Raw genomic sequence first — 18,886 nt, 5'->3', positions numbered from 1 at the left:
ACGATAAAGGGTTTAAAGTTCATCATTGTAACACAGAGCAATATAAACATTCATTTTTTGTGAGCACCCCCCTCGCTTGGAATCACCTCCCAGCAACAGTGATCAACAGCCTATCTCCAGAAGTCTTCAGAAGCAAGATAGAAAAAAGCCACCTTCGTTACTATTAATTTAGTTCGCGCTCTCTCTCCCCGCTGCACTATACCACACGGTCCGGCAGCGTATTGATCCAGATCCAGAATGAAGTTTATGTGGTACCAGTACAAATTGTGCTGTTGACCAGTTGTGTTTTGGTGTTATCTGCTTGCCATTGCCCATCCCATTTGGCATTGCTAAATTTTGCTACATTTTGTATTCACCCGGCCTGGCCTGGCTGGAATGAACGCCCGGAGCCAGAGCAGAGCCAGTCCGAGGCTCAGCTCAGCTCAGGATCATCTCATCAGCAGCTAGGGCTAGCACGGATAAAAGTCATGGAATGCCAAAGTCATAACATGAGATTTGGGTGTGAAGGGGGTTTTCAGGGAATAATAATACTTTCTTAGTTTCTAACAGGTGTCTCTGGGGCCAACAAACGCAACGTGATGTTCATAGTTCGTTGTTGAAAAGATAGTCGGTTCGGCGCTGGCCCATGAAAATACACACCAGAACACGGGCGGGGTTCACAACCGTCAACTGCCCCACAACGCGTCCACTAGTCTACAGTGTAGGTCTTGACAGCAAGCTCTAACAGATAACATATCGATTTATTCTGTATTACCATTTAATCTACTCGCTTGATACTTGATAGATTCTTTTAAGATGCTCAATATCAAACAAGGATATTAGGCATACACATACACTAAGATATTCGGGCATTTGCTTACCTTTTTTTCTACGATGTGTTGTTCGCAAGGACGCGTAATTCCATTATTAATCGAAGTTATTTGCATAGACTTTACCGCAGCCGTTTACCAGCATCTTACCAAGGAGAGTCTAGAGAATGACGTTCCCGCTGGCGCTATTACGGTATATTTATCATTCAAACGGCTGTCTATTTTCCAGGGGATGGCTTGAAAGAATACCACCTGTGCATGAATTTTGTGTCTTGTCTTGCATGTTATAGGTCCTACTCTAAAGATCTTGTCTGGCAGCATAATATCGAACATGGGATCCGAATGGAATAAGAATGCAGTGACTCTATCCAGGGGAGGATCCTGAATTCCGTTAAAAAAAAAAGGGGGGGGGGAACCAATATTTCTGGTGCCACTTCCGGGTTTCATTTCATTTTTTCTTTCTTTTTATTTCTTCTGTTTTTAATGAAAATAAAGGGGGCGTGCGCCGGTTGCGCCCCCCTCTGGATCCACCACTGCTATCTGCGCCTAGCTCTCCTGAATTAAACATTCTTGATTCTGACACGCCACTTCATGTGGAATTCAAAACGTCGGCCCTACTGGCAAAAAGAAAGAAAAAAGCAATAAGCTGTTTTCAGTTTCAGTTTAATTTATTTTGCACCAAGCATTAAAAATATACAAAGCATACAGTAAAACTTGAAAGTACGAAATGAGATACAAATAGAGACAAATTAATAGGACATACAACGTACAATAAGTAGAAATAATGTGGCGGTATGACTACAAACAAAGACAATGCCATTGGCGGGGGAAGCAGCGAGAAAGGGAAAAGCCCCTGTGAGTAGCTGACCCATGTACTGTAACATACACCTTTGACAGATTGAAAAAATGTCAATTAAGTTCACAAAACAAAACAAGACAAAACAATGCAATAATTAGAAAACAGAACTACGGAGGTATGGACGATAATAACACAGAAAACAGCAACAACAAAATACGCCTTGAATTATGAGTCTAATAGAAATTGTTTATATTTAATTTTGAAATTATTAATAGATTTTGATGCTTTGATTTCTCTAGGAATAGAGTACCATGTATGAGGACCTTGATATATAACTAAATTTTGTGAAGTTGTGATGATATCATAATGGTTATTTTTAGTTTCAAACGAAAATGTCGCTTTTATAATAATTTGACAGAATTCAACCTGCCCTTAAAGAGGATCATTCTCACACTTTGATATACTGTATTCAGTACATCTGCTGGTCCTAAGAGTCTATAAAATCTCAGGACGGAACATTTTTAGAATCATGAATTTTTCCACTTTTTCTTCCATTTGTCTTTTTGTCAAAAAAAAGAATGTTCCTTCATCCGACAAAAAAAAAATGACAAGTAGGTTGCATGTGTACAAAACAACAACAACAACAACAACAACAACAACAACAACCCTTTGATAGACTTACGAACTTTATTTAAGTCAATAATTTTGGTAGTTTAGCGCTGGACTTAAAAGCTGAATCAATTAAAACGCCATTATTTAAAATTTTCTTGCTTAGAAAAATACAATTTTCTGGATTTTCCCCCCGATTTTTAGTGCTTCATCATTGGCAAAATACAAAGCTTAACAACCAACGTTCAGTTGAACAGCGCCCTCAATGAATTGAGGAGAGAAACTTGCCCCTCCCTTAAAAGAAACAGAAAACACTCTTGAAAGGGGAGCCCGTTTAATTAAATTTTATAATGTGGATTAAGTGAATATAGGAGAGAGAAAATACATACACACACACACACACACACACACAAGTGAAGTGTGAGGATAATTGGATGATGCGTTCAGAAGTTATTAATTTAGACAGTTTTAGTCCGAAGTGGAAATCCAGTCCAGATATAAGTTCGTCTGATAAAAAAAGTAATATCTTACGAGTTCAGTGGTAAAAAAAAATGACTAAGACCGAATGAAAAAATAAAAGGAAGTTATGACATTTGAAAATTTGCTAATATTTGCAAAACAGTTCTTGTACTAACAGTAGATATAAACATGATAAAAATGCAAATGAGTGACTAACCATGCCATAACCTCCAAGTTTCCAATTGATCGAGTAAAAAAAGTGACGAAAGTTCAATGTTTCTGACATTGAAGTCTGAAACATGATGCTTTTCCGTGTTAGATAACTTCAGAATAGTGATCGGTTAGATATACCAGGATTTGTGCCTCGGGCATATTGCGTTTGAATAAAAACTGGAAATTTCACAATTGTGATGCACAGACTATGATTATTATGGCAAGTTGTAGGAAATGGCATGCTCACTTTGATACTTGCATATTCATATTGACCGTTCAAGAACTGTTTCCTGAAAAATCAGTAAAGCTTCAAAATGTCATTATAACTTCCCTATTTTCCATCCGTTTTCGATTAAAGTTTATCGTTGAACTCGTTATATATCTTACTTCAGCACAAATCATATCTTGACTGGATTTCCCATGTAAATGAATTCGTCACTACAACTGCACAAGAAGACTAATACAACAATATCACACTACATCACGAAGAGAAGAGAACAAAGAGAATCCAACGTGTATTTTCACTTCTTTTCTTCGTGTGATGAAAAGATGCACTTAAAACTAACTCTGTCAGAAGCCAGGTCCCCGAGGGACTAACGTAGTATACTATAACCTTTTAACATGAATCAGCAGAAACAAGTCGAATAATCGAACGTGTATAATACTCGACAATACGATGTACTTACAAACATTATGCTCTCTCCACATATTCTTTGAATATGCATAACTTCTACTTGTATATTACTTTCTACCAATTTATTTTATCAATGCCTGCATTGTTACGTTCACCTAACTCATCTTTCTTCGGAGCATATTACAGGTGTGATAAAAAACAGTGACGAAGGATGTTGCAGGAGGCCTAGTGTTTTGAAGCGTTCAACATTTTTACCTCAGCTTTTGTCCCAAATAGAGTATAGTAAATAAATCAACATTATTAAAGGGAAGACAAACCCCAAGAGAAATGTGGATTGAGTGAAAGCAGCAACATTAGTAGAACACATCAGTGAAAGTTTGAAGAAAATCGGACAATCGATGCAAAAGTTATGATTTTTTAAAGTTTTGATGTTGGAACCGCTGGGTGAGGAGACTACTAGAGGTTATGACGTATGAGTGGACAACAATACCAAGAAAATATAAAGAAAATTCTGCAAAAATCCATTTTTTATGAAAATCACAAATTCCATCGACTTGATATTGACATATGTTAAGGGTAGCAATTATTCCCCCTGCTTTCTGAAAGCGGTTGGTCCATTTCTCTTTCATGATTCTAGAAAAGTGAATTTTTGTTGAATTTCCTTTATATTTTCTTTGTATTGTTGTCCACTCATACGTCATATCCTCTAGAAGTCTCCTCACCCAGCGGTTCCAACACCAAAACTTTGAAAATTCATAACTTTTGCATCGATTGTCCGATTTTCCTCAAACTTTCACTGATGTGTTCTACTAATGTTGCTGCTTTCACTCAATCCACATTGTTCTTTGGGTTTACCTTCCCTTTAAATTAAGACGGGTTGGGACAGGGATATGAATCATACGCTATTGAATAACCATGTAACATGAGCATAACTGGAATCGTTTGAAACATACTATAGTATTCTGACAATTATTTTAACGCATAAGCGGATGGTGTGTAAAGCATACCAAAACAATTACTCTAGCTTCTAAAACAAATTGTCCCGAAATTGACACAAGAGGGCCATAACGAATTATATTTTTTTTTCAATTTTGCAAGAAGTTAAAGGAAACCAAAACCCAAAGAGAAATGTTGATTGAGTGAAAGCAGCAACATCAATAGAACACATCAGTGAAAGTGAAAATCGGACTATCGATGCAAAAGTTATGAATTGTTGATGTTAAAACCGCTGGATGATGAGACTACTGAATACATGACACATCATGATTGTGTAAAAAACAATATTAAGTAAAATAACATAAAGACAACTGAACATGATTTCACTCTTCTATCATAATGAAAAAGCACCTGACTAACCGTTTTCAGAAAGTATATAGGGGGAATAGGCCCTAATTCCAAGTTGATGGAATGCGTAATTTCAATTATTTTTTTTTTTGTGGAATTCCCTTTATATTTTCTTTGTGCGTCTATTCTGTGTTATAATTCAAATAACAGTTACGCCAAAGCATACAGAAAATTGCAATGCTATTATAATGTTTGTACACGCATTATACACAGAGAGTGAAAGTATTGGATGGCAAGATAACATTTGGTGGAGAACACGAATTAGTATCTCCTTTACGAACGGGTTCTGAAATAAGTCCCTTTTCGTTACAAAAGAATATCAAAGAATCTGTTGGTTTTGATGTGCAGTTTTGTTCATGGGGTGGGGTGCAAATAATGCAATGGTAAAGAAAAAAAAAGGAGCAGCGAAATCAGGAGACACGCATTTGGTTTTGCCGAGCGGTCCTCTTCTTCCGCCCTATTACGACAGCGACACCACCGAGAAGGCTCGCCGCCAGCAACACTGACCCCAGCAGTATGAAAACCTTCTTTGTGCTGTGGGTCCTGTCTTGGACGAAGCCTGAGAATCGGAAGCAAAGGAAGAAAAAAAAAAAAAAAAAAAAAAAAGAATCATAACAAATGAAGTTAACAGTAACCCCCTAGCTAGTTAAGGGAAGACTATGATTTCCATATGTCTTTTTATTTATTTTTTTTTTGCTTTAAAACGCATGGCATGATCAAAAATAATGTCCATGATTTAATGACGAAGACAAGAAGGAACGAGGACCCCGTTTTATAACCGTAACTCTGCTTTGAATGGAAAATATACCACAACAAAAGACTGTTCTAAAAAGAAAAAAAAATGCTGAAGATAACCGACAACCACGAGTAACTGCAGAGTCACCTTTAGATTGTAAAGTTACCATGTAAAATGCAACGGGGCCCAGAAACGTGTACGTTCAATGCTCATTGCATCTAATAAATCATTGGGTCCATACATGCAGTGCTTCGATCATGATAGTCCGACTCACACACACACAGCGGTTGCGACAGGAACAAGCGACATCCCTCTGTAGAAGTCAAAATGTATTACTTCCTTTGCATCGAATCATGTATTGATACACAACGTCAGACAAGTAAAAGATTGCACATTATCTTCCTGTAGTCTGACAGTGCAATCCCCAGGAATTTTCGAGATGGTCTGCAGTTTCGAAAACAAATTGGACAATGTTCGGAATTTTCTCTATGAGCGCACTTGGGCCGCTGATTTGAAAAACAACAACAACAACAACAACAGCAACAACAAAGGTAATCTATAGCCGGGTTCACACGTACAAATTAGCGGGATGACGATCGCGATGCTCATCCCGAGTTTTTTTGCGAGCGTCCACACGTACCAAATTAGCGGGATAGCGATCGCGATCGGTATCCCGCTAATTTGGCGAGCGTCCACACGTACCGAATTATCCCGCTAATTGCCGATAGAGATAACAGCAAAGCCTGCAAACTGGGTCACACAGCGCCCTTCTCTATCACCACCTGTGCGCACTTTCCAGTGTCCATTGTCTTTTACGCGTCATTGGTGTGGTTCGCGCGCTGTTGTTATTCTTCTCCAAAGAGGTGAAGGACCTCTTCGCAGAGGCCTCGCTGTTGTGATGTGCGCATTGCATGATGGGATGTAAAAACTCGAGATTCTAATCCCGACAACGGCGTAGCCAGGATTTCATCTTAGGGGGGGCGGTTAGTCTGCGAGGGAGCGAAGCGACCGAGCCCGAGCGAGCGGAGCGAGCGAGGGGGGGAGGGTGTGGGAGGGGGGTGTCCCCCCTCCCACGGTAAGAACTTTTTTGCATTTAGATGTTGTAAATGGTGCAATTTGATGCATGTTTTTGCGCGTTTTATCGACGTGAAACAGTCCCACTTGTTTATGGTAGCAGTTTATTTTGATGTAGATTATTATTGAACAATTTGCTTATAAAAGGGTATAATTTAGATACACTTCTTGTATTAATTCTTTTCACTGAATATCGTGAACGCGACTGGACCCGGGCTAGCGGAGCGAGCGAGGGGATAGGGGAGGGTGTGGGAGGGGGGTGTCCCCCTCCCACAGTAAGAACTTTTTGCATTTTGATGTTGCAAATGGTGCAATTTGATGCATGTTTTTGCGCGTTTTATCGACGTGAAACAGTCCCACTTGTTTAAGGTAGCAGTATATTTTAGTGTAGATTATTATTGAACAATTTGCCTATAACATGGTATAATTTAAATACACCTCTTGTATTAATTCTGTTCACTGAATATCATGAACGCGACTGAACCCGAGCGAGCGGAGCGAGCGAGGGGGGAGGGGAGTGTTTGGGAGGGGGTGTCCCCCCTCCCACGGTAAGAACTTTTTGCATTTTGATGTTGCAAATGGTGCAATTTGATGCATGTTTTTGCGCTTTTTATCGACGTGAAACAGTCCCACTTGTTTATGGTAGCAGTATATTTTAGTGTAGATTATTGTTGAACAATTTGCCTATAAAATGGTATAATTTAGATACACTTCTTGTATTAATTCTTTTCACTGAATATCATGAACGTGACTGAACCTGAGCGAGCGGAGCGAGCGAGGGGGGAGGGGAGGGTGTGGGAGGGGGGTTTCCCCCCTCCCACGGTGAGAACTTTTTACATTTTGATTTTGCAAATGGTGCAATTTTGATGCATGTTTTTGCGTGTTTTAACGACGTGAAACAGTCCCACTTGTTTAAGATTGCAGTATATTTTAGTGTAGATTATTATTGAACAATTTGCCTATAAAATGGTATAATTCCAATACACTTATTGTATTGATTCTTTTCACTGAATAACATGAACGCGACTGAACCCGAGCGAGCGGAGCGAGCGAGGGGGGAGGGGAGGGTGTGTCCCCCCTCCCACGATAAGAACTTTTTGCATTTTGATGTTGCAAATGGTGCAATTTGATGCATGTTTTTGCGCGTTTTATCGACGTGAAACAGTCCCACTTGTTTAAGGTAGCAGTATATATAAATTTAGTGTAGATTATTATTGAACAATTTGCCTATAAAATGGTATAATTCAAATACACTTCTTGTATCAATTCTCTTCACTGAATATCATGAGCGCGACTGAACCCGAGCGAGCGGAGCGAGCGGAGCGAGCGAAGGGGTAGGGGAGGGGGAGGGAGAAACCCCCTCCCACCGTGATAACTTTTTACATTTTGATTTTGCAAATGGTGCAATTTGATGCATGTATTTGCGTGTTTAAACGACGTGAAACAGTCCCACTTGTTTAAGATTGCAGTATATTTTAGTGTAGATTATTATTGAACAATCTGTCTATAAAATGGTATAATTCCAGTACACTTCTTGTATTAATTCTTTTCACTGAATATCATGAACGCGAGTGAACCCGAGCGAGCGGAGCGAGCGAGGGGGTAGGGGAGGGTGTGGGAGGGGGGTTTTCCCCCTCCCACGGTGAGAAGTTTTTACATTTTGATTTTGCAAATGGTGCAATTTGATGCATGTTTTTGCGTGTTTTATCGACGTGAAACAGTCCCACTTGTTTAAGGTAGCAGTATATTTTAGTGTAGATTATTATTGAACAATTTGCCTATAAAAATGATATAATTTAGATACACTTCTTGTATTAATTCTTTTCACTGTATATCACGAACTCGACTGAACCCGAGCGAGCGGAGCGAGCGAGGGGGTAGGGGAGGGTGTGGGAGGGGGGTGTCCCCCCTCCTACGGTGAGAACTTTTTGCATTTTGATGTTGCAAATGGTGCAATTTGATGCATGTTTTTGCGTGTTTTAACGAGTTGAAACAGTCCCACTTGTTTAAGGTTGCCGTATATTTTAGTGTAGATTATTATTGAACAATTTGCCTATAAAACAGTATAATTCAAACACGCTAATCTTCTTGTATTAATTCTTACACTGAATATCATGAACGCTGTCTGTTCAGCAATCAAACAGAAAAAGCATGCACACAAGGGTGTAGATAGGGGCATATCCCCTCCCACTCGAAGGTGATTTTGCGTTTTCAGACCTGAAATTCAGCGATCTGGTGCAAATTTTTGGTGCAACACTTTTTCATCGAAGTGTTAAAATCACGGAATTTAGCTCTTATTCCGAATGTGCACCATCTGTGCGTATGTATAAAGTCTAGTGAGGTAGAATTTAGGGGAAGGGGGATTCCCCCTCCCGCTCGCGGAGCTTTTGCGTTTTTAGAATTGAAATAAAGCGATCTTGGTATAGCCACAGTCTACTTCTTTGCATGGCGGGGGGGGGGGGGGGGCGAGCAGGAAGAAGGCGTTGGCGAGTGTTATCTCCACTCTTCCCTTCCGATGGAGCTTTTATCTTTTTAAGGTTGAAATTGAGATATCTCGTATACGCATAATACGCATATTTGATGGAATCAACATTTGGGTAATAAAAAAACAAAAAACAAACAAAAAAAAAACTGATGGGGGGGGGGGCTGAGGGAGGAAAGGGTCGATTAAAAAGGGAAATTCCCCTTATACATGAGGGAACCTTCAGTTTTCGGAATATTAGTGAAAAGTCTTGTGCACTCAGAATTATTCAGAATTTTTTGTAAATCTAAAAAGTGTACTTAGCTAGGGAAAGAGGTATAGAGGGGGAGGGTTTGGGAGGGGGATACCCCCTCCCAAGCACGAGAGATTTTGCATATTTTGAATTGAAATTCAACGATCTGGTGCACACTTTGAGTGAAATATTAAAAAAGAAATATCTTATTTGATGAAAGGTTGCAAAGGAGACCCGCTTCATGTGCATGCATACAGTATACACGCATTTTTTTTTTCCGCCTCCCAACTCCTCGGTCCAAATCTTAGGGGGGGCGACCGCCCCCATCGCCCCCCCCCCCTGGCTACGCCAGTGAATCCCGACCGTTCACACGTACCAGCGCGGGGCCAATTATCCCGCTAATTGGCGAACCAGCGCAAGATTTCTTGGGATTAGCATCGCGATGCTTATCCCGCTAATTTTCGGGTTTTTTCTGTCCACACGTGCAAAAAACTCGGGATGACGATCGCGATGCAAATCTCGAGATTTGTATCCCGCTAATTGATGTACGTGTGAACCCGGCTATTATAATGTCGCGTTTTGCGGTTCCTGCATGTCATTGTCATTGTTTTGCCATGATAGATAAATTTGATTCTGCTGAAATATTGGTCTTAACTTTTAAAATCGCCTCATTATGATATCACGTCTGTATTTTTATCGCAATTTATGTCTTGCCTACCTGTCATATAGCCAGAAAAGAGATAGGCGAGTCCTATAACAAAGAGGAAGGGATTGCAGGCATCAGGGACGTTTTCCGGCTCAACCAACCATGCTATCATCGCCTCCGAGGTAACGTTCCCGCCGCACAGGCCGAAGCCGATGATGAATGACGTCACGAGGAGGTAGATGTAGGACGAGTTGAGCACCTGGATGAAAAAACCGAATGCAGCGAGGAGAAGACTCCCAAGATAGAGGTAAGGGCACCATGATTCTCTCCAACAGAGAATGCAACAAAAGATACACGACGACAGGAAGCCTCCGAGAGCGCCAGCTGGAAGGAGGAACGCCCCGCGCGATATCTCAATCCCTTCTGACAAGGCATAGACGACGACGAAGAAAGTCCAGCCGCAGATGGTGAGATAGGTCAGGGAGACGCTGGGCAGAAGGAAGGCCGTGAAGATGGGTTCTTTAGCCAGGACGTCGAGGTGGGTGAATTTTGAGACAGCCGTGAGGGCGCTAGACAAAGAGTATCCTGCATTTTCCTCCGCGCTCGAAGATCTGCTGCGGTGGTTACTCTGCCCATGCGAACTCGACCTCCCGCGTCTCAAGCTGCCGTTTCGAACGAACCCATTATGATCCCCGCTTCGAGGGAGTAGGGACTCTTCCTCAGCACTCTTAGTCGTGGGTTCCTCATATCCCTTCGAGGGACTTTTGGTTTTCAGGGAAATGCCGATAGGGAACATGTTGAGGAACAAGGCACCGTTGATGAGAACAGCCCAGTGCAGCCCGTAGGCAGTCAAGATTCTCTCAGTCAAGGCGGGAGCGAGAGCTTCCCCAATCGGCATGCTGATGACGCTGATTCCGCTGATGAAGGCGAAATCGTCGGGAAAGTATTCGTAGAGGAGTTCAAAGGTTCGCAGATTCAAGAACGCGGAAGAAAGGCCTGGAAGAGAAGGAAACCTTAGCAAACACAGAAGAAACATTGCAAAGACAAATATTTCACTCTTTACTTCATTTTTTTTTTTTTTGGGGGGGGGGAGGGAGGTGAGGACTTTTAATTTTTGTCTTTTCGGTAGACCCCTCCCCCCGCCAATCTGTAGGTTTCTTTAGAATAATGAGACAACAGAACCATGGCACGTGGCAGGTTATCTTGAAGGACGATCGTTTTGAATGGAATTGCAGATCGGGGTAAAACTCTTCCCTTCTGGTGCTTTCGGCGGTTTCGTGTCGCCATGCATTTGTTGTGCAATTTGGTGATACTGCGGGCTAAAGGAAATGTGGTGTATGACTATAACGACTCCCAATTGGAGGACCTTTTTTGATTCCCCCCTTAGTGCTTACGTTCTTGGATAAGATGTTTTACCCACACGTCCTGTCCCTCCAGACCCAAGATTAATGTATAAATGGGTACCTGCCAACGCTATAGGACAATAATAATGGCAGGCCCTGTGGTAAAGCAGATGCAACATTGAAGAGGCTATACTATGGATGAAGAAAACACCTTTAGCCCATAATCACCGAAAACCTGCTCAAAATGGAAGTAGATATTTTTTTTTCTTTATACATTCAGATACAATGACGTCATTGACAATAAACGAAAGAAATTTGAATAGGTGATTTTTTGCTGCACAGCAGAAAGTCTGCATTACAGGTCAACGCTGCAAACTATCAAAAGTAGTACAAAAAGACGGAGAGTAAATCTAGGACTTCAAGGTTTGATACCAGAAAAAAAAAGAGTCGATCACGTGACTCAATTAAGTGACTCACCCATGATAAGGAAGAGAGTGGCAAAGATGTAAACGTTTTTTACAAAGGCCGTCGAGATGAAAGCCACGCCTGCAACTAGTCCACAAAGTGACGTCACGAAACGAGGATGCTTTACCTGACTAAGTACAACTTTAACCACCGGAACTGCAGGATAATATGAGCGATAAACTTCATGGATTTAGGACTAGATAAGAGCTGATGACATCATTGAGGGTCAGTTAGTTGTTGACGTAAACAACAGTGATAATTATAATTACAGTTGTATAATGATAACCAGAGTGAAAATGTGTGATAGGTAAAATGTATCACTTTGAGCGATGATATCTCTGAGCGGACGTTTATTAGCGGTCATTAGCACCGGTCGTGAGCAAAACCCTATATGCCCGCAGGGCTGGGCATCTTAAGGCAAAATGAAAGACTTGCCACGTGATTGCTCTTCTCCAATCATTCGATTAAAATCCATATCATCATTATTATTTATATAAACCACCATTTCCCTTAGAAAGTGATTGGACATCGCGCAATGACAAGGGAATCCTTGTCTTTCTATCTGTGGGGCAGATCTACTTTGACAAATATTTCATAAATTGTTCAGTATTTGATATCAATATAAAATGTTCAAATATAATAAATATCATTGAGTCACATCGGCATGACACATTAAAGATCAAGGGAATAAGGATGTTGTTGTGACTTTATGTCTTGAACCTCCTTGGTGTAACGATGGAGAAATAATAATTATCAAAGTGGTCTAAGGGATGGCATAGTATTGGTTGAGGTGAGGATTCAGCTTTTAACTTTTTGTGACATACTAGAAACCACTGTATGAATGTTAAAGAGCATACAGAATGCAAAGTTTATTTGATGAAACTTGGTTTCGAAATGGCTGAGATTTTCCAAAACAAAGTGAAACAAGGCGATTCTAAGGATCACCTAATTGTTTTGGATATCATTCTCAGTCAGCCATTTGAAAACCTATTTTTATCAAATAAACTTTGAATTCCTCTTGGAATTTATTATAATCTTTCATATTTCATAAGAGGTTTCTCATCATCTAAAAACGTTGGAAACCTGAAGTCCCACCTCAACCGAAACTGTGCCATCCCTTTAACATTAAGACCAAGAATGAGGGTTGCTACCACGTGACTAACCTCCGAGGTACATGGTTGTAATGGAGAGGGATGTGATGAACCCGATGGTGGCGTTAGACACCTCATAGTAATCCCTCAGTCCCGGGAGCAGAACCCCGAATGATTCCATCAGGCCAGTCTGGAGTAGAAAGTAGGCGAATCTGGCGAAGAAGATGACGCGCCCGTAACCATAGCGACGAGTGCCGCAGCAATCCCTTTTCTCCGCAATTTTCTTCCTTTGAGTCATGAGGCTGGATATTTCCAATAAGAAAAAGTAAAACAAAGCAAAATACATGAACATGATACATACTTATTGAAGGGTTTTGGAAAGGAAAAAAATACTTGGCGTCCCTTTAAATCGTTTGAGTCAATGCAATAGTCAATGCTCTTTACAACCACGATAAAAGGAATGTTTGGGAACATCAAATCACAGTATGTAACTTTTTTTTCTTTCTTTTTTTATAGAAAAAAAGGCATTTATTTTCCATGAGCACTCTGTCGCGGTCGGATCCAGGAATTCCATACAGGGGGAGCAAAGCAATTTATATTTCTGGTGCCATTCTTTAATTAGCCTTTTGTCAATACCCTCTAGATGTAACGCACGAGCGAAGCGAGCCCCGTATTGAGCGCAACAGCAACCACACTCGGCTGGGCTCTCTTCACCATACAACCAGAGGGCCTCGACAAAAGGATATAAATTAATCAGCTGACAAGCAAAGGAGACAAAACAAACAAAAAACAAACAAACAAACAAACGAACGAAGCAAAAATAAAAAAAACCCCAGAAAACTAAAGGGGGTTGCGCCCATTGTTATTAATTTTCTTCTATCTTACAAAGAGAGAAAAAAAATCAAAAATTAAAGTCCCCACATCCCACATCCCCTCCCCCTTCCTCCCATCCTCCACCGCCCGTCTCTTCATCTTGGTTTTCAGGAGTGTGTCTCTTGACGAAATAGGAAATACCAAGTACGGGAATGCGCGAAATATTGGATTGCAGGGATATTGGATTAAAATGAATAATTGTAGATCCATTTTGTCTTGCATGAAAGCTGATATGAGATGAGATGTAATATGTTTAGAATATTAATATCCATGTAATGATGATGCATAATTATAGCGGATATGCTTTTTCCCCACCTCCAAATCAGAAAGATGCTCACCGAAGAAAAGTAAACCTGGACCTTTTTCCTTTTGTTTTTGTTTTGCTTTTCAGTTTTTATTGGATTTGAAAGAGATTAATGGTTATAGTATCATCGTCCGAAAATAATAGATGACAACGAGAAGGTTATCCACACGGCATCGATTTACTTAAACTGTTAGGACATGCGCTTGACATGGATGAGCTTGTGATTGAAGCAATTTCTTCTTTTTATTTATACAGCCTAATTTCTTGCACATCGGATAAGCGATTGTAGTCACCATGATAACTGTGACCCTGCATCACAAAACCAACAAAAAGTCGCCAGACACTGATTTTTAGTTACGCTTTAAAATGATGTAGAACTCAATTCAAATAGACTCTCCTATAACCTATCATAATATTGGAAAGAAAGTATACACTCTGGAAAATGTGAACTGAGAAAAGAGGCTCAAAAGTACAGAGTGTATTCAAGTGTTTAATCATTACCAAGCCGTGATATCTGTGCAATGGATGGAACAAAAAACAGGATGTTAAATCAACGGAGAAAAAAAAAGTGATGGACCCTTAGATGAAGCTGAAGTTCAGCATGCTTCGTCAACACATGTAAATAATTGATGTCGACTTACAAAGCAGTAGCATGATTCTTTCAAAAGTTACTGAGTTGAAAGTGAAGAGATGGGCAGGGTTTTTACAAAATAAAAAGAGGACTCCATGAGACATTATGAGGAACACCTAATCACATTCTTATGCTAAAAAGTATTCGAGAAAACCTACTAAAAACACAGTTTCCTGTTCACTTTCTGATCCCAAACTCTGGTATGATAATTATATAGACGAAAATTTGCTCTTTCAGAAAATAAAGATTGGCTGGGTTGACTCGGTTCACCTATTTTCAGTCCTATCACAAAATCAGAGCGTGCGACTTTTTGTTTGTTTTGCGATGCACGGTCATAATAGATCACTTCATGTTGGTCTCGTTTGTGAAGAGGCTGGTCATTGTCTTTGGAGTATTGTGACCGAAAAACATCCACCTTCATCGGGAACTATATCGAACACAATTTTTCATTCCTCTTTGCTATTGCAGCATTGCTCGGTAAACAGTGAACTATACAGCCGCCACCACCGACGCCGATGTTCCTTCGAGCGAGAAAACAAAACGTACCCATCACAGGTCATAATGCTAACTCGATCTGCATGGCGTGCACAGAGCGATCGAAGCTGATAGAGCTGTGTCTGTCTATCATGCGGCCAGTGTAGGTGTCATTGGTCTGTTTTGCATCTTTGTCCCCTTTTTAAACCTCCGCCGGCATGTGAAAGTTTTGCTTGTTTTCGGTTCCATGATGTTTGTCTGTCTCTTCGTATGCTCGTTTGTCTGTTCGTGTGTTTAAAGCTATCTTGAAAACGGATAAACGATTTTTTACAATAGTAACTTATTTCTTGGGTGCATAAGTTCTTTCTGAGGTAAGAAAGAAGCGCTTAGATTTCGAAGTCTTAAAGGTCAAATTACATAACGGTGTTTTTTTTTCTCCCCTCTGAATGATCTTCCTTTCATTCAGTATATTATGATTCCTTCGAACTTCAACATAGTATTACAAATAACTAATATCAATTCTGGTGTATAGATAACCTTTACAAAGTACCATGATTCTGGCTAATATGAACATTCATTTTTTTTTTTTTTTCAAATTAAACTGAAACGTTACACTGCGTTGGTGATGTAGAATTTGTACAAGCATGTATATTCCTTTCAAACGTCAACATACAAATGAATTAAATTATAATCTTTAAATAATCTGAGATTATGAATAAAGTGTACATTTGATTTTTTAATTAAACAGAGACGTCATAGAGCCCCTCGGAGTGAAAAAAATAATACTAGTACAAAATCATATTTTAATATTTAGCATTACACTTGGAACATAGGGGAGCAAACAACAGTATAAAGAGACGCATACTACTAGTATTTGTAAAAAGTGCAATTAGTGAGCCATGACAGATTTAGGTCCATTCGTGTCCCTGGAAGCCCCTTGTGATAATATGATGATTGTTTTTAGTACTTTCATGTGTCTGTCATGTGTGTTTGTCATGTGTAGAATGGGGGACACTGTTGTCGTATTTATAGAGAATACCTTACAAAGGTTTAAAGGGTGTGTATAGTTCTGGTCGAGGTGAGGATTTAGCTTTAACCTTTTGCGAGATATTCAGAAACCACTCTTGATATGAGCCGTCAAAGAGCATGCAATTCTAAGGGATATCAAAAGTTTATTTGATGAGAATCGGTTTTGAAATGGCTGAGATGTACAAAAACAAGTTGAAACAAAGAGATCCTAATAAAAGGCGTGGACTGTCGCCTTTTATCATTCACTTTTTTTTTCTTGAAATCTCAGCCATTTGAAAACCAATTTTCATCAAATAAACGTTGAATCCTTCTTAAAATTACATGCTCTTTCATAATTCATAACAGGTTTCTCATTATCTCACTTTTATAGGAATGTCCAAAACATGAATCCCCACCTCAACCAGTACTGTACAGTCCCTTTAAGTCTAGTCAGGGAATCCTATACAAAGAATGAATATTGAAAGGGGGAAATCGCATGGAATTCATATACGGTAAGACAAATTAGTATAAGATCTGTTCGAAAGTCCCTGATAGACAACAAATTCTGTCGCTCTTCCTTGTTTTGCTTCCGCCAATAAAGGCATGATTGAATAATCTAAATAGATAACATGATTAAAGGGGATGGCTAGTAACTGATCGGTGGTAATCAGTGGGAATCTGGAGGATGATTGTTCCAATCCTTGTGGGATTCATTTAAGAGTACATAATATATCTATTGTTGTGTGAACATTATTCGCTTCAGAATGGTCTCATATTTAAGTAATGTGCAGTTTAATATTTCCAGGTTAGCGTCCCTGGTCAGTGACGGGGCATTAATCTGCACATTACTTGAATATGAGACCGTTCTGAAGCAAATAATTTTCATACAACAGTAGATTTATAATGTACTCTTAAATGAATCCCATATAGGACTGGAACAATCATCCCTCAGCATTCCCACTGATTCCCACTGATCGGTTACTAGCCATCCCCTTTAATATTAATCATATTGGACTCTTAAAACATTTATCTTAGCATATAGTTTTCGAGTGAATAAGCTTCTTCTTATTTATTTCAAATATGCAGATAATTTTTCCTTCTTTTTCTTTTGTGCTTGTTTGTATAGCTTATTTACGAAATCTCCCACACGACCTTAGTTCCGCTGAAAAATTTACTGGGATATCATTATGCAAGGCCTATACATAGTGTGTCCGATTATCATACTGGCTGTTACGCCTACTCTTTATTACTCGTAATCTATGTGCAAGGTCATTTCTTATTTAACACAAACAAAAAGACATAAAAGAAGACCTACGATATCTATCTTTCTTTTTCTGAACATTGTTACAGTGCGTAAACAGTTTCGCGGCACATTTAACTCTTTGTCGTTCAACCGAATCGAACACTGCTGATTCACACACACACGTGATTGAATAGTTATTGCTACACTGTGCACGCGAATGAATAATCGTCATTTTCACTTATTCGATCAGGTAAAGAATAGAAGATCGATATCATAAACATTACAAACATGAAGCAAAAACCAGAATGACCATTACGAAGGAATAAAATATACCGTACACGTTACACAAAATGAAAATGAAATAAATGGAGACGACATGAGGGCCAGGGCACACAAAAGTATATAAAGACATTTACTATTGCCCATAAGCACGTGAACTCACATAGTTATGTTGCCCCTATGAAATAGTTAACAGTCATTAAAAACTAGAAAATTATCACTCAACCCGTGATCCCCACCCCTTTACGTCATGGCCACCATCAAACTTCAAAACATGAAAAACAAAATAAAATTCCAATATAATCATGCAACTATTGACGTCATGGCCCAGAGCACGCCTTGTGAAATAAATATAGAATAGTACATTTGCAATCATAGTCATACATTATTATTTCAAAAACTGAAAAATAGTGAAAAAATACAACTTCAACATTAATCTCAGAGATTTCTGGATCACCACCCGACCCCCAACACTAAACAGTGACGGATCCATTAAACAGAGGGGGCGCAACTGGCGCACGCTCCCCCTTTATTTTTCGTTAAGAACAAAAAAAAAGAAAGAAAAACAAAAACAAAAAAAGAAATGAAACCCGGAAGTGGCACAAGAAATATAATAGTCACCCCCCCCCCCTTTACAGAATTCCTGGATCCGCCCCTGCTAAACCTTTGACCTCGCAAACAATAATCATCATTCTCATCAGCATAAAAATAGAAAATGTATAGCCCATGCGTACAAATCAAAAATAAATTATCACTCGGGGATTAATACCCCCACCTAACTCAACTAACAATTAGTTTGTATGCTGTTAACATGATAGCGACACAGTGTTTGACATTAATAAAAAGTGAAGTTTATTTGTGTATGGGTGTGCATAGTCGCTAATACCTCTGCAGACCTTTACAAATCGAGGATTTTTACAAAACGGTTTCAAGAGCGGTGAACGCTGGCACTAGGTGTTACAGAAACAACAACAGCAACAACAACAACAACAACAACAACAACAACAAAATTCCCGGTTTTGAACACTATACATCAGATAACACTGGCATTGATATGAGCAACAGCTGAAGAGTGGACAATTTTGTTTGAGGCCTGAAACGAAAGCATTAATCAGTTTCAGTAGATTGGAGATTAGTT

At 39.6% G+C, this 18,886-nt stretch overlaps 1 protein-coding gene across 1 annotated transcript; it reads right to left on the bottom strand.

Moving 5' to 3' along the window:
- Positions 1-5,277: 5,277 nt before the first annotated feature.
- LOC140246536 (uncharacterized) lies at positions 5,278-11,981 on the bottom strand. The gene is made up of 3 exons (XM_072325878.1): positions 11,858-11,981; positions 10,110-11,033; positions 5,278-5,426 (listed from the first exon to the last, which is right to left on the bottom strand). The coding sequence occupies exons 1-3, from the start codon at positions 11,859-11,861 to the stop codon at positions 5,278-5,280; spliced, it is 1,077 nt and encodes a 358-aa protein (XP_072181979.1). The 5' UTR covers positions 11,862-11,981.
- Between the last annotated feature and the right edge of the window lie 6,905 nt (positions 11,982-18,886).

This window comes from Diadema setosum, chromosome 3 (assembly GCF_964275005.1).
Source record: "Diadema setosum chromosome 3, eeDiaSeto1, whole genome shotgun sequence".
NCBI lineage: Eukaryota > Metazoa > Echinodermata > Echinoidea > Diadematoida > Diadematidae > Diadema > Diadema setosum.
Note: the sequence above shows the minus strand (reverse complement) of the source record. Positions and strands in the feature narration are given on the sequence as shown.